The 20,736-nt window shown below is 43.3% G+C and overlaps 1 protein-coding gene across 4 annotated transcripts in view; it reads left to right on the forward strand.

Annotated features, from left to right (window-relative positions):
• Positions 1-20,736, forward strand: part of LOC126298466 (rho GTPase-activating protein 100F-like) — a 737,196-nt gene that overhangs the window by 335,797 nt on the left and 380,663 nt on the right. Inside the window, exon 1 of one of the 4 annotated variants that reach the window (XM_049989796.1) lies at positions 12,450-12,523. The exons of 2 other annotated variants lie outside the window; for them this stretch is intronic. In XM_049989796.1, the coding sequence (XP_049845753.1) occupies positions 12,482-12,523 (42 nt within the window). In that variant the 5' untranslated portion in view covers positions 12,450-12,481. Of the gene's footprint in view, positions 1-12,449; positions 12,524-19,721; positions 19,734-20,736 lie in introns of those variants that run through there. One more of the 4 variants, XM_049989797.1, reaches the window with a different exon arrangement.

Here is a 20,736-nt window from a genome sequence, read left to right on the forward strand (position 1 = left end):
CCTTCGTCGTTCTTCTCCATCTCGAACCTGTGTTTTATCTATAATGACCTCGTTATCGGCGAGATATTAAGCACAGATCTTCCTTCCATTCGTGTGCATCCCTTTACTCGCTTTCAGCGCCCCACATATGACTTGCACCTTCAGTAAGACAATAGAATACCACATCCCTTCACGAACGTTAGGATTTCTCTGCCTCGTGATGACTGGGTGTTGTGTGATGTCCCTAGGTTAGTTAGGTTTAATTAGTTCTAAGTTCTAGGGGACTGATGGCCATAGATGTTAAGTCCCATAGTGCTCAGAGCCATTTGAACGTTAGGATTCTTGCGTCGACCTCTAGACCACCGGATAACAAAACTATTTAATATGTCTGGGACGCCATCGAGCGAGATATACGCGCCTTCGAAACAGATTGGCTAATTAACTTGATTTGTAATAGATGGATGGTAGAGCAGCCCCAACACTGTCAGTGTCTTTGTGCAGTCCATGGCGCTATGAGTCACCGCCTTCTCTGCTATCCTGGTATCTATTTCAGTTGGTCAGAAGTGCAAGCTGCAAGAAGAAAGCTAGAAATATGTCCGTCGAGAGGCAAGCCACAAGCTATGAAACGGTAGACCATTTACAGTAGAACGAAAGAAATGACTGCCATGGTCTCTTACGCAATATATTCTTGAATTCCCTTAAAACGAATTACGAGAAACCACTAAAAATCGAAGCGAGCGTGTTGAGATAGAGATTCCTGCCCGTTTCTCAGGATTACGACTTCAGATTCACTCAAAAAAGATATATTTCAAAAAACACATTTTACAGTATGGAAACATTGGGATCGACAGTATGGATCATGGTAGTTTCACATTATATTGAGTCTTCGCTGAAATTATACAGCAGTACTTTTCATTCGTCAATGGCCTGATGTTTGAAGATTTAACGTTTTCGCTAGTGACGTGGTATAGTGGCAGTTACCTATAAAAAGCACTTGTTTGCTTTACATCAATAGTTCACCGCAGATGTAAGTCACAGATGCGAACACTTCTGACAGCCCTGCCCTTCAGTCAAGCTCGTTAGAATTCACACGGCGATGCAGAATTTTTGAGGCTACAGCATTACCATTGCGTTATGTAACTGTTGCACTAATTGTAGCTTATCTTCTGACCTCCTCTGACACTCTTCCATTCCAGTCTTATATTAGATACGAAAAGTAATGAAAGGTGTCTATAAAGTAGAAACAACCTTCGTTTATTTACACATTTTCGTATGTATAAATACTGTACACAAATTACGAATTAAAGTGTTTTACAAATTAATTTTAATGTTAATTTAACACAAAACTTGATAACACATACACTGCCTGACAAAAAAAAAAAAAAAAAAATGAAACACCCAGAAATCTTAGTCAGATGTCGATGTAAGTTCGTACGGATATGTAGCATTGGCGGATATGTAAATGAGTAGAGTTCCAGTTGTCTGTGGCAGACAGAACGGCCACCAGAGTAAGTTAGTGTTGTTCGTGTTTAGTGTTGTTACCAGGCTTAGTAGGGTGGTATATAAGAGGCGCGAACAGGGTCATATGTGGAGTGATGTCTGTGAAGGACGCGAAAATACCTAACTGCCGCCAACTTACATGGGGAGAAACGCTCATCACAATAAAATAAGAGATCAGAGCTCGTACGGAAAAATTTAAGTGTTCGTTTGTGCTACGCGCAGTTGGAGAGTGGAATGATAGGGAAATTTTCTGAAGGGGGTTCAAAGAACTATCTGCCAGGCACTTAAGTGTGAATTGCAGAGTAGACGTGTAGATGTAGGACAAGAAGATGCCGCAAACACGTGTGAGACAGCATTATCAGCACCTGAAAGGTTTTTTGCGAGGTAATTATTATTCTATGTACAACATTCGGTTGAATTTGGTCCAAGCGTTTAGTCTTGTGATTACTAAGAATTAAATGTGATCAGGACTATCACCAGTCAGCTTAAAGACCCCAAAAACCGTGGGTTCGACACTAATACAAACTTTTCAACATGGTGTCCATCACCTAAATATCTGCGAACGTATGTGAGCCAAGTTTCAAGAGAAACATGAATTACAGAATTATCTTTATGGAAATGACAAAACAGAAATAATAACCAGAATAATGCCAGTCTGTTCAAAAGTGCACATCTTTGTAGAGCTGTCAAATGAATATCTCCTGCTGGGTAACACTCAATACAGTGATCCTCCGACTGTCCCCTGCGGCATACTTGGAACCTCCTTAGCATGCCTTCTGCAAAGCGGCCCAGGCGTTCCTACTAAGGTGTGTCCGACTTGCTGACAACAACCCTCCTAAAGTCATCCAATATGTGCGTGCAATCCTACGCTAAGAGTTCGGACATGCCCAGTCGAGCCATACCACCAGATCCAATTCGGTTGCAGTCTGCTCGTGCATTATCTTCATGGAAGACAAAATCAGTACGTAAGTGTTGACAGTAGCGATGGACAGTTTACTGGAGAATCCTGTCCCGATGCTGTACATATTTCAGATTACGCTCAATAGTAATGAATGACGTCCGACATTCGTCTGTGATACCGGCGCATAAAATGGGCGACCCATCTGTCTGCTGAATCCTTTTGGCTGCATGTCTGAGAAATGCTTAGGTACCCAGTCGTTTTCGCGCTCTTTTACGATTAACATCAGGCGTTAGAAAATCCTGCACTCGTCAGTATTGGAAACCCAACGTCATTGATCCAGTTTCGATTCCAGGTCTTCCCTTGCCCACCCCTTTCGCACAACGCAGTGGTGGTGTTATGTAATGTTGTTTCTGCTGAATACGTAGAAGCCAAATTGATCGTACTGTCTGTGTTGACACAGCCCTCGCGCAGGCCTCCATAAAAGATGCGTGCATTGCTGTTACCTTCTCCACGGCGTACCTACGAGCCACAATTTGTAGGTAATTGTCATAAGCTGCTGCTGTTGACCACGGAAAACCATTACCGGCAGACCTTCAATATCATATGTCTCAAGACAGCGGTTGAATGTTCAGATGACGTCGCTGTGGTGTACGTCAATTCGACAGCAGCTTTTCGTGCTGAAAACCGTTAAGCGACAACGCGCGCAGGGGTTAAGCTTGAAATTGCCATCTGAGGTATTTTGACGGACTGAGCAGTGTATTGCACCGTTCAAGATTCGAGATGCTACGTGCTCAACTGAACTATACATATTATGTAGGTTTACTTTTACCTTCATTATACGTGTGGCTGTTCATAGCGATTTCCTGTGGTCAAAATAATATTGAGAAAATATTTCCGATTTTTTTTAAAAAAGCACACAAACTGTGGGTCGTGCAAAACTTTGTGTGGTTTAGTTTGTTTTCAGTTATTCTAACATGTGACACTTTCACACCCGCACCCGACTCTTAACGTTAACACAGACAAATATCCACACACAGGGTGGCAAAATAAAACTGGCACAGAAAATATTTTATGCACCTTAAGCTAGGCAACCCAACTTACATCATCCGCAGCTTCGGCACATTTACTTTGTGCAATGGCCTGCAAAACTTACGCATGAAAGTAATATTATCACGACTTGTTCCTGCCAAATAACTTACCTCGTAAACTTGGACGATACATAGTAAGAACTGCTATAATATAATACAAAAGCGAACTGAAAGAAATTCGCAATGAGATGAATAGAAATAACACTTCTATTCGGAGACAATAATTAAACTGGAGCCCCACAATTTATGATGGCCCCCTGGACATTTCAAAGGACGGGACGTGATTCTTAATACAGATTGTGATCACCACGCACGGCAGGGCATGCTTTTCAATGTGCTCCCATGCTGGCCCCAAGGTTGGTAAGTTCTTATGGTAGGACGTTCCATTCCCCACCATCACGGTTGACACCTGCTGGTGTGAACGCGCTGCGGTACGTCTCCCCAACGTATCACACACGTGCTCGATGGGATTTAAGTTGGGGACCATTCGCCAAATATCCTCTAGTTCCAAGAGCTCCTACAGCCCCGTTGCTCGATGCGATCGCACACTGTTATACATAAAAACGAAGTCCGAAAAGAATGCACCCCTGAAAAGACGCACCCGCAGAAGAAGTACGGTGTCACAATAACGTTGACTAATGAGTGTTCCGTGGTCAAAGATTTGGATATCAGAAGGCCCACACATAAAACCTTGGACCACCAAAACTACACTACTGGCCATTAAAATTGCTACACCAAGAAGAAATGCAGATGATAAACGGGTATTCATTGCACAAATATATTATACTAGAACTGACATTTGATTACGTTTTCACGCAATTTGGGTGCATAGATCCTGAGAAACCAGTACCAGAACAACCATCTCTGGCCGTAATAACTTCATTGATACGCCTGGGCATTCAGTCAAACAGAGCCTGGATGGTATGTACAGGTACAGTTGCCCATGCAGCTTCAACACGATACCACTGGCGTATTGTGAAGAGCCAGTTGCTGGGCCACCATTGACAAGACGTTTTCAATTGGTGAGAGACCTGGAGAATATGCTGGCCAGGGCAGCAGCAGAACATTTTCTGTATCCAGAAAGGCCCGTACAGGACCTGCAACATGCTGTCGTACATTATCCCGCTGAAATGTTGGGTTTCGGAGGGATCGAATAAAGGGTAGAGCCACAGGTCTTAACACATCTGAAATGTAACGCCCACTGTTCAAAGTCCCGTCAATGCGAACAAGGGGTGACCGAGACGTGTAACCAATGGCACCCCATACCATCACGCTGGGTGAAACGCCAGTATGACGATGATGAATACACGCTTCCATTGTGCGTTCACTGCGATGTCGCCAAACACGGATGCGATCATCATGATTCTGCAAACAGAACATGGATTCATCCGAAAAAATGACGTTTTGCCATTCGTGCACCCAGGTTCGTCGTTGAGTACACCATTGCAGCCGCTCCTGTCTGTGATGCAGCGTCAAGAGTAATCGCAGCCATGGTCTCTGAGCTGATAGTCCATGCTGCTGCAAACGTCGTCGAACTGTTCGTGCAGATGGTTGTTGTCTTGCAAACGTGCCCATCTGTTGACTCAGGGATCTAGACGTGGCTGCACGATCCGTTACAGCCATGCGGATAAGATGCCTGTCATCTCGACTGCTAGTGATACGAGGCCGTTGGGATCCAACACGGCGTTCCGTATTACCCTCCTGAACCCACCTCCTCCATATTCTGCTAATAGTAATTGGATCTCGACCAACGCGAGCAGCAATGTCGCGATACGATAAACCGCAATCGCGATAGACTACAATCCGACCTTTATCAAAGTCGGAAACGTGATAGTACGCATTTCTCCTCCTTACACGAGGCATCACAACAACGTTTCACCAGGCAACGCCGGTCAACTGCTGTTTGTGTATGAGAAATCGGTTGGAAACTTTCCTCATGTCAGCACGTTGTAGGTGTCGCCACCGGCGTCAATCTTGTGTAAATGCTCTGAAAAGCTAATCATTTGCATATCACAGCATCTTCTTGATGTCGGTTAAATATCACGTCTGTAGCACGTCATATTAGTGGTGTAGCAATTTTAATGGCCAGCGGTGTATCAGGTTCAGAAATGTTCCTGGGTGCATTACGTGTTCTCACCTTTCGCCGTAAAAGGGTACGTCCAGCATTGTGGAACATGGATCATTTTGGTGGTCCAGGTGTTACGGTGTGGAGAGGCATAATGTTGCATGAGGATACTGACCTCCTAATCTTTGAATACGGTACACTTACCAGTCGGCATCATTGTGACACTGTACTTAATCCCCGTATGCGTCTTTGCAGAGGTGTATTCAGTTCTGCCTTCATTTTTATGGATGACAATGCGGTCGCATCGAACAGCTCAGGAGGTCTTGGAACGAGAAGATATTCGGCGAATGGACTGGCCTGTCCGTTCCCCCAACTGAAATCCCACGGAGCACGTGTGGAGTGCGTTGGGCAGACGTATTGCATGCAGTAACGACCGTTCGCCAGTCGTCAACCGCCGTGGTGGAGGAATGGCGCGCCCTGACACAAGAACTCGTCACCATCTTTGTTGCCAGCATGCGAGCACGTTGCAGAGCGGTGACCCCACTCTAAATATTGCCTTTTAATACATGTGTTATTTCTGTTTGTCTCATTTCGTATTTATTTCATTTACCTTCTCTACTATAATGTAGCTGTTCTTTCTACGTATGTTCATCGAGCTATGTCGCTTTGCGCGACAATTAATGTGAAAGTTACTTTCGTTCTCAAATTTTGCGTACCAGTGTACAATATCAATCGATTTCGGCTGATTTTCTTACTAAACTAAGGAACAAAGAATTGAGAAGTGTCTAGAGACGGAGCACTGTTCGATTGAAGAAAGACGGGCATCAAATCGGCCACAGCGCTGTCGAAGCAACCTTGTCGGCATTTGCCGGATATGATATAGAAAACATGAACGACGTGTTCACATTGGCGTTAGATCGCTGCTGCTATGTCCCAATCAGTTCGCAATTAGCTTCATTCCCAACCACAGGTGAGCTGTTCAGTTCTCCAAACATACCGAAACTTTTTAGAATAAACAGTAATTTAATAAATGTTACCTGTATTTGCGATCATTTTACATCTCTGCTAACTGTGACTATTTAGAATATAAATTGAAATGCACAAATACCTTTGACTAATCACTTTATTTTAACGTTTGTCGATACTTTTCCCAATACACATCCATCGTCAGGAGTAGTCCGTCAAAATGAATCTAACCTATCTGTTCATTTTATGTATATAATTTCGCTGTTCCAATGCAGACGTCGTCTCAGGTTCTACATCTACATCTACATCCGTACTCCGCAAGCCACCTGACGGTGTGTGGCGGAGGGTACCCTGAGTACCTCTATCGGTTCTCCCTTCTATTCCAGTCTCGTATTGTACGTGGAAAGAAGGATTGTCGGTATGCTTCTGTGTGGGCTCTAATCTCTCTGATTTTATCCTCATGGTCTCTTCGCGAGATATACGTAGGAGGGAGCAATATACTGCTTGACTCTTCGGTGAAGGTATGTTCTCGAAACTTCAACAAAAGCCCGTACCGAGCTACTGAGCGTCTCTCCTGCAGAGTCTTCCACTGGAGTTTATCTATCATCTCCGTAACGCTTTCGCAATTACTAAATGATCCTGTAACTAAGCGCGCTGCTCTCCGTTGGATCTTCTCTATCTCTTCTATCAACCCTACCTGGTGCGGATCCCACACTGCTGAGCAGTATTCAAGCATTGGGCGAACAAGCGTACTGTAACCTACTTCCTTTGTTGTCGGATTGCATTTCCTTAGGATTCTTCCAATGAATCTCAGTCTGGCATCTGCTTTACCGACGATCAACTTTATATGATCATTCCATTTTAAATCACTCCTAATGCGTACTCCCAGATAACTTATGGAATTAACTGCTTCCAGTTGCTGACCTGCTATTTTGTAGCTAAATGATAAGGGACCTATCTTTCTATGTATTCGCATCACATTACACTTCGCTACATTGAGATTCAATTGCCATTCCGTGCACCATGCGTCAATTCGCTGCAGATCCTCCTGCATTTCAGTACAATTTTCCATTGTTGCAACCTCTCGATACACCACAGCATCATCTGCAAAAAGCCTCAGTGAACTTCCGATGTCATCCACCAGGTCATTTATGTATATTGTGAATAGCAACGGTCCTATGACACTCCCCTGCGGCACACCTGAAATCACTCTTACTTCGGAAGACTTCTCTCCATTGAGAATGACGTGCTGCGTTCTGTTATCTAGGAACTCCTCAATCCAATCACACAATTGATCTGATAGTCCGTATGCTCTTACTTTGTTCATTAAACGACTATGGGGAACTGTGTCAAACGCCTTGCGGAAGTCAAGAAACACGGCATCTACCTGTGAACCCGTGTCTAAGGCCCTCTGAGTCTCGTGGACGAATAGCGCGAGCTGGGTTTCACACGATCGTCTTTTTCGAAACCCATGCTGATTCCTACAGAGTAGATTTCTAGTCTCCAGAAAAGACATTATACTCGAACATAATACGTGTTCCAAAATTCTACAACTGATCGACGTTAGAGATATAGGTCTATAGTTCTGCACATCTGTTCGACGTCCCTTCTTGAGAACGGGGATGACCTGTGCCCTTTTCCAATCCTTTGGAACGCTTCGCTCTTCTAGAGACCTACGGTACACCGCTCCAAGAAGGGGGGCAAGTTCCTTCGCGTACTCTGTGTAAAATCGAACTGGTATCCCATCAGGACCAGCGGCCTTTCCTCTTTTGAGCGATTTTAATTGTTTCTCTATCCCTCTGTCGTCTACTTCGATATCTACCATTTTGTCAACTGTGCGACAATCTAGAGAAGGAAGCACAGTGCAGTCTTCCTCTGTGAAACAGCTTTGGAAGAAGACATTTAGTATTTCGGCCTTTAGTCTGTCATCCTCTGTTTCAGTACCATTTTGGTCACAGAGTGTCTGGACATTTTGTTTTGATCCACCTACCGCTTTGACATAGGACCAAAATTTCTTAGGATTTCCTGCCAAGTCAGTACATAGAACGTTACTTTCGAATTCATTGAAAGCCTCTCGCATAGCCCTCCTCACACTACATTTCGCTTCGCGTAATTTTTGTTTGTCTGCAAGGCTTTGGCTATGTTTATGTTTGCTGTGAAGTTCCCTTTGCTTCCGCAGTAGTTTTCTAACTCGGTTGTTGTACCACGGTGGCTCTTTTCCATCTCTTACGATCTTGCTTGGCACATACTCATCTAACGCATATTGTACCATGGTTTTGAACTTTGTCCACTGATCCTCAACACTATCTGCACTTGAGACAAAACTTTTGTGTTGAGCCGTCAGGTACTCTGTAATCTGCTTTTTGTCACTTTTGCTAAACAGAAAAATCTTCCTACCTTTTTTAATATTTCTATTTACGGCTGAAATCATCGACGCATTAACCGCTTTATGATCGCTGATTCCCTGTTCTGCATTAACTGATTCAAATAGTTCGGGTCTGTTTGTCACCAGAAGGTCTAATATATTATCGCCACGAGTCGGTTTTCTGTTTAACTGCTCAAGGTAGTTTTCAGATAAAGCACTTAAAAATATTTCACTGGATTCTTTGTCCCTGCCACCCGTTATGAACGTTTGAGTCTCCCAGTCTATATCCGGCAAATTAAAATCTCCACCCAGAACTATAACATGGTGGGGAAATCTACTCGAAATATTTTCCAAATTATTCTTCAGGTGCTGAGCCACAACAGCTGCTGAGCCCGGGGGCCTATAGAGACATCCAATTACCATGTCTGAGCCTGCTTTAACCGTGACCTTCACCCAAATCATTTCACAATTCGAATCTCCGTCAATTTCCTTCGATACTATTGCACTTCTTATCGCTATAAACACGCCTCCCCCTTCACTGTCCAGCCTATCTCTGCGGTATACATTCCAATCAGAGTTTAGGATTTCATTACTGTTTACGTCTGGTTTCAGCCAACTTTCTGTTCCTAGTACTATATGGGCGTTGTGACCGTTTATTAATGAGAGCAGTTCTGGGACCTTTCTATAGACGCTTCTGCAGTTTACTATTAGCACATTAATATTGTTATTCCTTGTTGCATTTTGCCTACTCCTGCCTTGCCGCGTCTCAGGAGGCGTCTTGTCGGGCCTAGGGAGGGAATTCTCTAACCTAAAAAAACCCCATGTGCACTCCACACGTACTCCGCTACCCTCGTAGCCGCTTCCGGCGTGTAGTGCACGCCTGACCTATTCAGGGGGACCCTACATTTCTCCACCCGATAGCGGAGGTCGAGAAATTTGCACCCCAGCTCTCCGCAGAATCGTCTGAGCCTCTGGTTTAAGCCTTCCACTCGGCTCCAAACCAGAGGACCGCGATCGGTTCTCGGAACGATACTACAAATAGTTAGCTCTGATTCCACCCCGCGAGCGTAGTCGTAAAATAAAGTAACTGATTACATATGGGTAAGAGGAATTCAATTACGAAGGTTTCTCGATTCCATCTGTATGGCTGAGTGGAGTGAACCTAATAAAGAAGTCATGGAATTTCCTTAAGTTGTCAAGAGAAACTTATTTAAGCATTGTACGATGCACTTTTAAGTTTTCAGAGCCTCATCTTGAAATGCAAACGAGTTTTATAATGATCATTTCTTTCTGTGTGTTTTACTGTCAATGTATACCTTTAGTCGACACTCAGCTCGATTTGACTTCTAATGCATGTCATTGCCACGACTGCAGATGGACGTGTGAAAGGAATTAACATAAATAGGGCGCGTAACCAAGTACAGAACGCAGGAAGTCTCGAAATGCTACCTACAGTGGATGAGTAATGCGTTTGTGTCTGGTTGCAAGAATAGAAAAAAACATTAAAAAAAGAATTAACTGATAGTATCTGTTCATTTTATTTCTGCCCTTTCGCAGTCCACGTACAGGCATTACCACGGGCTACCCACAAAATTGCCGCAGAATCGTAAAATAAAGTGAACAGTTACAGGCGAACAAAAAAATAATCGAATGCGAAACTTTTTGAATTCTGTGTCTCACAAATAAGAACAAATTAATAAAAAAATAATCAGATTTTCATAATCTGTCAAGAGAGCTTTATTTATGGGCTGTACGAATGGTGTCCATATTTTCAGGGCCCCATATTCACGTGCACATTTGTTTTATAGTGTTTACTTCTTTATGCATGTTTTTCAGTTTGATTGTGCTTGTAATCTTCGTCTATCTGTTTTTGGCTTTTAGAGCTGCCAGTTATCACTGTTACAGACGGAAGGGATTAACGTAAGAAGAGTGCGTACCCGGAGATGGGATACAGAATGTTATGAAACGCTTTCTAGTCCGTTGTCGACGTTTAGGGTTTGACACAGATTGTCCACAAATAGGTAATCGAAATCAGATTTGAAAAAAAATAAATTCCATCTCCAACGACTAGATAAGAGTAAATTTATAATAGAATAACCAGATTTCCACAACTTGTCAAGAGAGCGTCGTTTATTGCATGTGCGAAGCGTTTCCATGTATCTAGGGTCACATCTTAAAGTGCGCACCCGTTTTAGAAAGTGTACTTCTGCTTCACTTCTAACTACTGTTTGTACTTTCAATAGTCAGTTAGCAGTTTTTGAAAATAGAGCTTTTAGGTTCGCGGTTATCGACGAACGCACGGAACAGATTAACTTAAAAAAAGAGCGCGACCCGGACATGGGGCATAGGAAGTTCCGAAACGCTTAGCCAGTGCACGAGTAAAGCGTTTATGACTGGTTACAATGAGAAAATTCTTCATCTTGAAAAAATAACATTTTTATGTGTTCCTTCTGTGTGTAAGAAATTACTCTCCAAATGTAGGGGTTGCCACAAATTAACCACAAAATCGTTGCGTAATCGTGGAATAATTTGAGTGATTACGGATTAGCTAGACGAACCAAATCAGATTTGAAAATTTCTTTCTATCGTTCTTCCAAAGCTCAATAAGATAAAATGTACAAATTAATAATCAGAGAGCCCCATTTATACAGTATAAGACGGGTTTCCGTGTGTTTAGAGCCCCATCTTCAAGTGCACATTCGTTTTACCTTGTTTGCTTCTTTACGTTTGTTTAGCTGTTTACTTTCAATTGTCACTTAGCAGTTTTTGTCTCCTAGAGACTTTCGCCGTCGCCATTACAGACGAAGACGCGGAAAGCATTAATGTAAAGCGAGTGCGTACCCAAATGTGACTCACAGAAAGTCTCGAATTGCTTACGAGTTCATTGTCCACGTGCGGCGATTGCTACAGGTTGCCCACAAATTCGTCGCGGGAACGAAAAATAAAGCGACTGGTTACAGATCGACAGGAGTAGTTCAAATTCGAAACTTTTAGAATTACAACTGCAGTGAGTGGTTGAGTACAAATTAATAAAGGGAAGTTTTCCATAACCCGTCAAGAGAATTTTACGCATTGTAGGAAGAGGTTCCAGGTTTTTAATGCCGCATTTTGTAGTGTACAGTCATTTTACGGTCTTTACTTGCTTTCGGGTGTTTAGTTGCTGCCATTTACTACTGGCTCCTCGAGATTTTCATTGCCGCTATTAGAGACGAACACACGGAGGAAATTATCGTAAAAAGGTCGCGTACTCGGATGTGGGTCACAGAAAGTCTGTAAGCGCTGCGTACAGTGCACGAGTAAAGCGGTGCTGACTGGTTACGGTAAATAAGTTATTCGTCTGGAAGGACTAAATGTAGAACGGCGACAGTGGAGCAGCGCAGCGCGGCCGCCACGCTCGAATTTGGCGCCGGCGGGCGGGCCGGGGCTGCCCCTCCCCTCCAGCCGTCCTGCTCGGTTGGTCGGATCAATCGGTGTACGTATGACGTAATTTCCGGGCGGGCGATGGCGGGAGGCGGCGGCGGCGAGAGGTCGATATGTAGCGGGGCCGGGCGCCGGCGCCGCACCGCCGCGCCAAGCCGCGCCGTGCCGCGCGCTTCCCGCCTCAGTCGACCTCAACTATGTGCGATAGAGGCGGCGCGGGATGTTTCTTTACGCGTAAGGTAAGCCTCCTGCAGCCGGCCGTGCGGCGGCGTGCGCCTCGGCGCGGGGGCGGCAGCGGCGGCGGCGTCGGGCGCGCCACCCGGCGTGCCGGCCCGCGGCTGCTGTCGCCTCCGCCCCTAATAAAAACCCTTATAAAAGCCGTGCCGTCCAATTTCGCGAATGCCAGGAGGGGGCGCTCCCCTCTCGGTCGGCCGCCGCCGGCGGGTCATTCACCCCGGCCGGCCACTCGGCTGCTGTGCTCCGTATCCCCTCCACGCTGTCGTACACCCTCTCCTTTTGCTCGAGATTTTTGCGAGTGTCTGTTACTCGTCTCGTCTCTCGCCGCCGTGGAATAACAGCCGAGTACGGAATGAGACGATTTTTATTCTGTGGCGAGAAAGCGTGCCACGGCCGTGGGAGTGGAGTGGCGCGCGTACGCTACGCACGGCACGGCGCTACTACCGTATTACGGCCCCGTGGACGAAGCCGCGGCGCAGTTTTTGAAAACCGGCGCACGCCGGGCCACCGCACGCAGCCCGGGCAACTTTTCCCGCGTCCAATATTTGCTGTTTTGACTATATTACGATAATCGTTTATTTAAGTACGTGTGATCATTGTTGTTATATTGCCTTCTCCCGTTTGCCAAGAATATTAGAATTCGTCTGTTCACTGCACGATGTCGAAACTGACGTATGCGTATTCTTCCTTCTTCTTTTTTTATTTACTTAATCCCGCACGCTATTTTATATAAAGTACAATGATATTTTTTTCGGCAGTTTGCTAATTCAATTTCTTGCCGAAAACATGTTCGGTACAATTTTAAGCGTATCGGCTTCGGACGGTTTCTCTGGTTTGTCCTGTGATATGTACTCTCTTAGGCCCAGGACAATACGCACGTTTTTTTCTTGTCGATTATTAGATAACTAATAAACTATATATTACACGGCGTAAAATTAGAACATAGACTTCAAGTGGCAGACAAATTATGTTCCTCGCCTTGTTACGTGTTGAACGTCTAGAAGCCACAGTATTTAAGTTTGATGAATAGAAAGATTTTTACGCTAGTGACATTTTGTAATAAAATGTTCTGACTTTTAATTATTTTATCCCAGAAACTATAGGTACGTTTCTTGGGTAGCATTCGTGACTCGAGTGTCATTTCGGAGCTTTGTAAATAAATAAACTGTGCCTGACCATGAAGTCTTGGGTATTGTAGCTAAAATTTCGAGACGAATCCGAAATAGTCGTTTCATTTTATCGTTAACCACTGACCTCCTCCGCTTTTTCTTTCTTTACCTTTTTCTTCTAGCTACTTGGGACCACTGTCTGTTCTGTTGCCCTGCTTAACTTCATGTTCGTACCTTTATATGCCTCTCACGCACCCACAGTCATAACGTTAGAAACACAGCGAAAAATATCTGAGCAAAAATCATCTGTTTCGGTATAACGTTTTTAATATTATTTTCAGCCATAATGGCTATGTGACTGGGTGGGATAAAAACACCTGAAGATTAATAATACATGTTCGAAACGCGTTGCATTTTGTTAGGTTAAGCGTAAAATAAAAAGTGACTGGTAGCAGAAACTTGAAATAAATTGTTATTAATATTTTTCATAAGATGGAGATAGGAAATTAAATATTCGTAAGATAGCCGAAGAAATTTCTGTTTCTGATTTCGATTATTCATTTTCGCACGTAGTATACGTCAGATGAATTGTTAATTTTCATAGGAATAGCGAAGGCTCGCAGAACTGATAGGCACTAACTCAGTTATGAAGCTGGCGGCGAGACTGCTACTGTAAGACTTGTTTATGTCATTATTTTTCGAGTGTTGATTCTCGGATCTATAAATTTTGTATAGAAAGACTGATGCATTAGTTGTTGTCAACAGTCCATCAGCAATAAGTTTTCTAGGTCACGCAAAAACATTCTGTATTTTTTTTTATGTTGACAGTTATATCTGTCTTCCTCACCGCCGTATTGTGAGTCGTCCCTGATCGAACTTGACTAATGACGTACCGCCATGCGAACTAAGGTGCTCTTTATGCTGTCCACTACATTAAAATCTATTTCTTGCACAGCTAACATTTTTCACCTCGTTTTTGACAGCGCGTGAGGTAAGAATTTTCTCGTCTGGTCAGATTGAGTTTAGCTTTCAGTAGGATCGCTTCGGTGAGTTCCTAATGTGTGATAGAAAGTGTTCGGGCAGATCAGCGCTTGTCCCCATCTAGTCACCTGTGCGCACTTTTATGCCGTTTTGCTAACACCGTCCCCATGCAGTATCACCTTTCACGCTTTTCTGTCATGTTAAGCATTATAGAAACTATTCTGCCATTGATCACACTTAACAATTCAATACTGTGTGTCGGGAAAGGGCTCAACCCAGAAAGAAACCTTTTGCAGGTATAGATAGGTACATACCTCCTGGACTGCCTCAAAGCCCTTGGCATTGACGCCTTCCGTTCCGGGACCAATGTCAAAACTCATCGTCGCGTCTTAACCTACGAGGCAACTACACCTAATATCGTGCCATTGATTATTCATCGAAGACTGTACGTTAGGACGCATGTAAAGCAAACAGACGAGTGACCTGTTGTGTTGCCTCGGTGAGCGCGCTTCCTTACTCCGGCGCTCGTGTCGTGGATCCTGCGTTGCGCCATTCAGCGAATTCCACCCTCCACAGTCCTTTTCTCGTAACGTCCATCCCCAGATAATGGCCACTGTTTCTAAATAAGTGAACAGCCGTCGACCCTCTTCTTCTCGTAACCTTTCGTCACGAGCCCTCTTTTCACCTGCTGTGCTCCTTTCACGAGACCTCCGTACTTCCACCTGCCTCCCCTACTGGAACTCATCCTGTATCTCGTGTATGTTTCTGTCTAATTTCCGTATATTAGCCTTTTAATCTGCCGCGGTTTCAAATGCCCACATTAAACCTACAGCGGGAAGAGTTGTCGGCGTAATTTAACGTACCTCGCTTGCACGGAATATTTTCGCTTTTGGCCACTATTCCTACATTTACGCTCGCGAACTTGTTACGCTCAGTTGCTCTGCCAGATTTTGCGACTGCTTGTATCGAATGCGAATAGAATACACAGACTGAAGAAGTCACTGTGTAAAGAGGAAAACTGAACTAACTCGACGCGTGCCGCTAATTCACCCCCGGCTCGTTATTTTTAGATTTAGTGTATTTTTTCTCATTTTTCTTTAGTAAAGGACGAACAGAGGTAATGAATGTGCCCGAGGCCGGCACTTGCTGATCAGAGCAGGCGCTGGAAGCCACGGACAAGCTAAAGCGTGCTGGCTGTAGCGGGTCGCGCATTTGATGCGAACGTGAATCAGTGCGGCCGTATCGAGCCGCGCGCCAGCAACAGGCGCCGTGGCCGTCCCGTCGTCATAGCGACTCTGCCGCGCGGAGCAACACGTGAGCCGCCGTCGGCGCCCCGCCCCGCACACAGCCTTCCTTTCCGTGTCACTCCTTCTCTTCCTGCCTGACACGACACACCTTAACTCTCCTAACCTTTTCTCCACACGTCACGTGCCTTTCGCCTCTAGTTAGGGATCCGAAAAACGATCCGGATGAAATCAGTACAGGTATTTTAGGTCTGAATAACAGATATTTTTGGGTATTTGTTTGGCCTCGGTTATAAGAGGCGTTTCTTTTTATTTTTTGCTAATAACCGAGTAAAAAACCGAAATTTCAAATAGCCATAGTAGTAGTGCAAAAATTTTTCGTTTTCAAATAAACTTTTTTTTTAAAAAATGAGTAATTTTAATTCGTAAAATCTGTATTGGTTTGAAGTATTCCGTTATTATAGAAAATGGAAAAACCGATCAGTGCTATTTTAATAACAATGCCGACAGAAATGAGCAACAACCACAAGATGGAAGAACTGGTACAGCGTTGTTGAGATAATAATATCCATGTTGCCGTGTGTTGTGGCTAAGGTACGCGTGTACGTACAGCGTGAAAGACATCCCCAACCTAGTCTATACGCTAGTTTTTCGCTGTCGTCGACGGACATTTGTTGTGTTGCACAATGGCCCCAACCCTATATTTACGAAGTGACGTAGCCATAAACTACAATGCTTCATTTGTTTTAAAAGATTAAAGATTTGTCCGTCATTTCTATGAAATAATAAAAGAGGGAGGAAATGGCAGTACCAGTAATAAATTAATAACTTACAACAGTTCATTCATAGTTCACAATAAAAACAGAAAGTAGTTGATCTACTGCCTGTGTGTACATAATATACTTTTATCTGCTTGAAAACGGACAAATTAACACGCAAAACAAGAGTTCCTCAACCTCAGTTTTCATCCTTTAACATTAACGATTCATAATGCCGAAATAGAGGCGTGATCCCCGCTTGCGACATGACTTTTGAGCAGAGTTTGAAGAAATTATAATCGACAGGAGAATGCTTGTGATTTTTGTAGTATTCAACCACTTATCAAAATGGTTCAAATGGCTCTGAGCACTATGGTAATTAACTTCTGAGGTCATCAGTCCCCTAGAACTTAGAACTACATAAACCTAACTAACCAAAGGACATCACACACATCCATGTCCGAGGCAGGATTCGAACCTGCGACCGTAGCAGTCGCGCGGTTCCGGACTGAAGCGCCTAGAACCGCTCGGCCGCTGTGGCCGGCCAACCACTTATCACTTTTCGTGAAAAGCAACAAGCGGTAGACGGATTAAGGTTTCTTTTATTTGCCTGTTATATTAATATTTTGATTCGATTGTTTCTTGAAACTGAGAGGGACATAATTTTTCAACCTCTGATCAATTTCTAAATTTATTACAGGAAATAACTGGAATAAAAAACAGTTTATTTCGAGAGGTTTTATCTGTCAGGTTAAACTGATGTGGAAAAAAACCAGATATAACCTGAAACCGGTTGCTTCAGCGATAACCGCCATTCCTACCTCTAATTCGGAGTTCGCACTAAGCACTCCGTCTTCAGACCACAAGCGGCCCATCGGGACCATTCGACCGCCGTGTCGTCCTCAGATGAGGATGCCGATAGGAGGGGCGTGTGGTCAGCACACCGCTCTCCCGGTCGTTATGATAGTTTTCTTTGACCAGAGCCGCTACTATTCGGTCGAGTAGCTCCTTCATTGGCATTACGAGGCTGTGCGCACCCCGAAAAATGGCATCAGCGCATGGCAGCCCGGACGATCACCCATCCAAGTGCCGGCCACGCCCGACAGCGCTTAACTTCGCTGATCTGACGGGAACCGGTATACCTACTGCGGCAAGACCGTTGCGAGTTCGTGCTTAGGATCATCCGTTAAATTGTGGATATCCCGTAACAAGCTTCCATCACTGCCTCACAGCATTTCCAACAGGCCAACCCACTCCTGTGTCACCGTTTTTCTCCCAAGACTTTTTTTGCCATTAATTTTATTTAAAGCTTACCATCGAATTTCAATAGTAGACACAGTGGTAAAGTTAATAATAAAATCCGTCCAGTGTCTTTTCAATAGCGTTTTTAATTCACCATTGTACATTAGATGTCACAATTTCATTAACAGGGCGTAAATTGTAATGTAACAACGTTCCTCTCAATTTGTGACTCCGAAATGTACAGTTGCGAAGTAGAAACGCTATTGAAATGAGACAAGACTAATTTTATTATTAAGTTCACTATTATGTCTAGTATATTCTGCCAAGAATCGTCAGTAGGTCTACCATGAGAGAATTAAACGTAGTTTATATCTTTTCGTAACTGACCCGCTGTTCTTTCGGAAGTTCAGTTACTATTTATTTTAAATTATGGCATTTTGTACTTCTCCAAATTACTTTATCTTTTTGCGTTGCAAAGAGTATCCGGAAAACAACTTCCTTTTTCTTGAAGCATGGGAACAGTTGCCACACTGCCTTACATGGCAGGTCACTGTGCTTAGAGCGATAATAGCGAGAAGGATACGCTGCTTTTCCCTCGCTTACAGTTGCTGTACAATACGAGCCATGCAATAGAAAATTCCGGAATATATGAATTCCATTCTATAATACAGTTTTCAGCTTTAGAAAATTTGAAACGTAATTTATTAATTAAAAATCCGCCAGAGTTGCAAATAATATTTTTAATAGTGACTTGATTCGAACATGAGAAAACCGGCGTATTATGTACAGTGAAACATTACAAATGCAGGTATGCCATACGAGATGTATTGTACTCCTGTAACCTATACACACAAACTGTTTGAAAAAGTATTTCATGTTTCGTTGATAACATTGTACCTTCTCAAGTAGGTAAGGGTTTGAGAATGAAAGTGTTCGAAACTAGTCACAAATAAAAATATTATTTTCAACTCTGACGGAAACTTTAATTAATAAATTAGAAATATGAGTTGCTGACACTGTTACCAACACAACGTTGAAATTATGTAAATTTGAGACGTGTTGACATTCATCCCAAAATTTGTGCTGCATTGGACTTAAATATGATGAAGGAAGGTGTTATGTGTCATTGACGCTGTCGCTTTTAGAGTGGATGGACTAATAATATTCATTATGAAAACAAAAGTGACCGTCAGTCCGTAACCACCAACGGACCGGCGCAAAAAAATTGGCGAAAAACTTAGTGAAAAATAATGTTTTACGGTATGTCAACTGTCGGACAAACTTTCACAGCTGTCCCACAGTCAGGGTACCACAAGTTCTGTGCTCAGTGGGTTCCAGAACTTTCGGCCACACTCTGCTTGTCAAGGGAAAAAAAGGCCGGCCTGTGTGGCCGAGCGGTTGGAGGTGCTTCAGTCTGGAACCGCGCGACCGCTACGGTCGTAGGTTCGAATCCTGCCTCGGGCATGGATGTGTGTGATGTCCTTAGGTTAGTTAGGTTTAAGTAGTTCTAAGTTCTAGGGGACTGATGACCTTAGATGTTAAATCCCATAGTGCTCAGAGCCATTTGAACCATTTTTTAAGGATAAAAAAGCTGTTGCGTCAGTTCAAATGGGACGTCTTTTGACATCCGTCCTACAGTCTAGACTTGGCTCCGAGTGATTTCCACCTCTCTGTGCGCGCATCAACCCTCCGCTAGCCATGTTATCGTGTGTGGCAGAGGGTACTTTGTGTACCACTTCTTTCACATCCGTTCTATTTAACATTTCATTGTTTCTTACTTTTTCTTCTCATGAAATTCTTGCTGATCTCTTCCGACAGCCCATCTCCAATATTGTCAGCTGACTGACGTGTTTCGCTATGGGCTGACTGGAATCTCAGGTGACAGAATTTTATGCAGATGGGAATTATCAACTCGTTAAGAGTAATGCTAAATATTTATTCCTGAATGTTGATTATGTAGAGAGCTAATAAAAAATGTTTTAATATTGAACTAATAAATTTCACCGGTAGATGTATTTATTTATTTGTTGTTCCATAGGCATAGAAGTGTTGGCAATAAATGAATGTATATCAAGAACCGTGATTTAAAATTCGTCACAATAACAATGCAGGAAAACGATTAGCAAATTGCCTATATTGTGCTGCTTGAAATGGTATAGTGAGTTGTGAAATAAGATTGAAAGAGGAGATGATTAATAACTGATTGGTCTGTTGCAATTACCGGTACCTACCGATACTGCAAGCAACATTGAAGCGATGTTAAACACCTTGTGTGAATTACTCAGAACTTGAAACGCTTGCATGAATTTAAATACTCTCTGCTGGTAATCTGAAATAGAAAACGTAAATGTAATGTTAAGGTAAATTATACATTAGTATTAGAATTAGTTACCCTGGTTTATAGATTTTTATTTCCCTGCCTCGATCTTCTGTGCTCAGAACCGTAAAACTACCGCAGACTACCATAGACTATCATAAATAAGCGTAGATTACGGTAGTTTTCCTTGTATTGTGTTCACTTAAGTTACGTACGTTAGGTGCGCTAGATGCCTCTCGGACGTTATCTCATTTTGATCGATTTGTCTGCGTATGTAACTAGTGTCTTACTAGAGCCAACTAGAAAACGGTATTGTCTAGAAACTGCATGAAGGTATGCATAGGACTGCGTAATCTACAGAACATTTTTGTTCTGCTTACAATTAGTTATCATCCTGTCTGTTTCTTAAAAATCAACAGTATTTACAGTGAAACTGAAATTGTCGAAGTTTAATTCAGGTTTTATTCGAAATAGTTTATTTGTAACGTGAAACAGATGGATTTTTCCATATAATTAACAAGTAATACAGATCTATCGTATAGCGCTAGAAATCACACTTTCATC

Source organism: Schistocerca gregaria, chromosome X (genome assembly GCF_023897955.1).
Source record: "Schistocerca gregaria isolate iqSchGreg1 chromosome X, iqSchGreg1.2, whole genome shotgun sequence".
In the NCBI taxonomy this organism is placed as follows: Eukaryota; Metazoa; Arthropoda; class Insecta; order Orthoptera; family Acrididae; genus Schistocerca; species Schistocerca gregaria.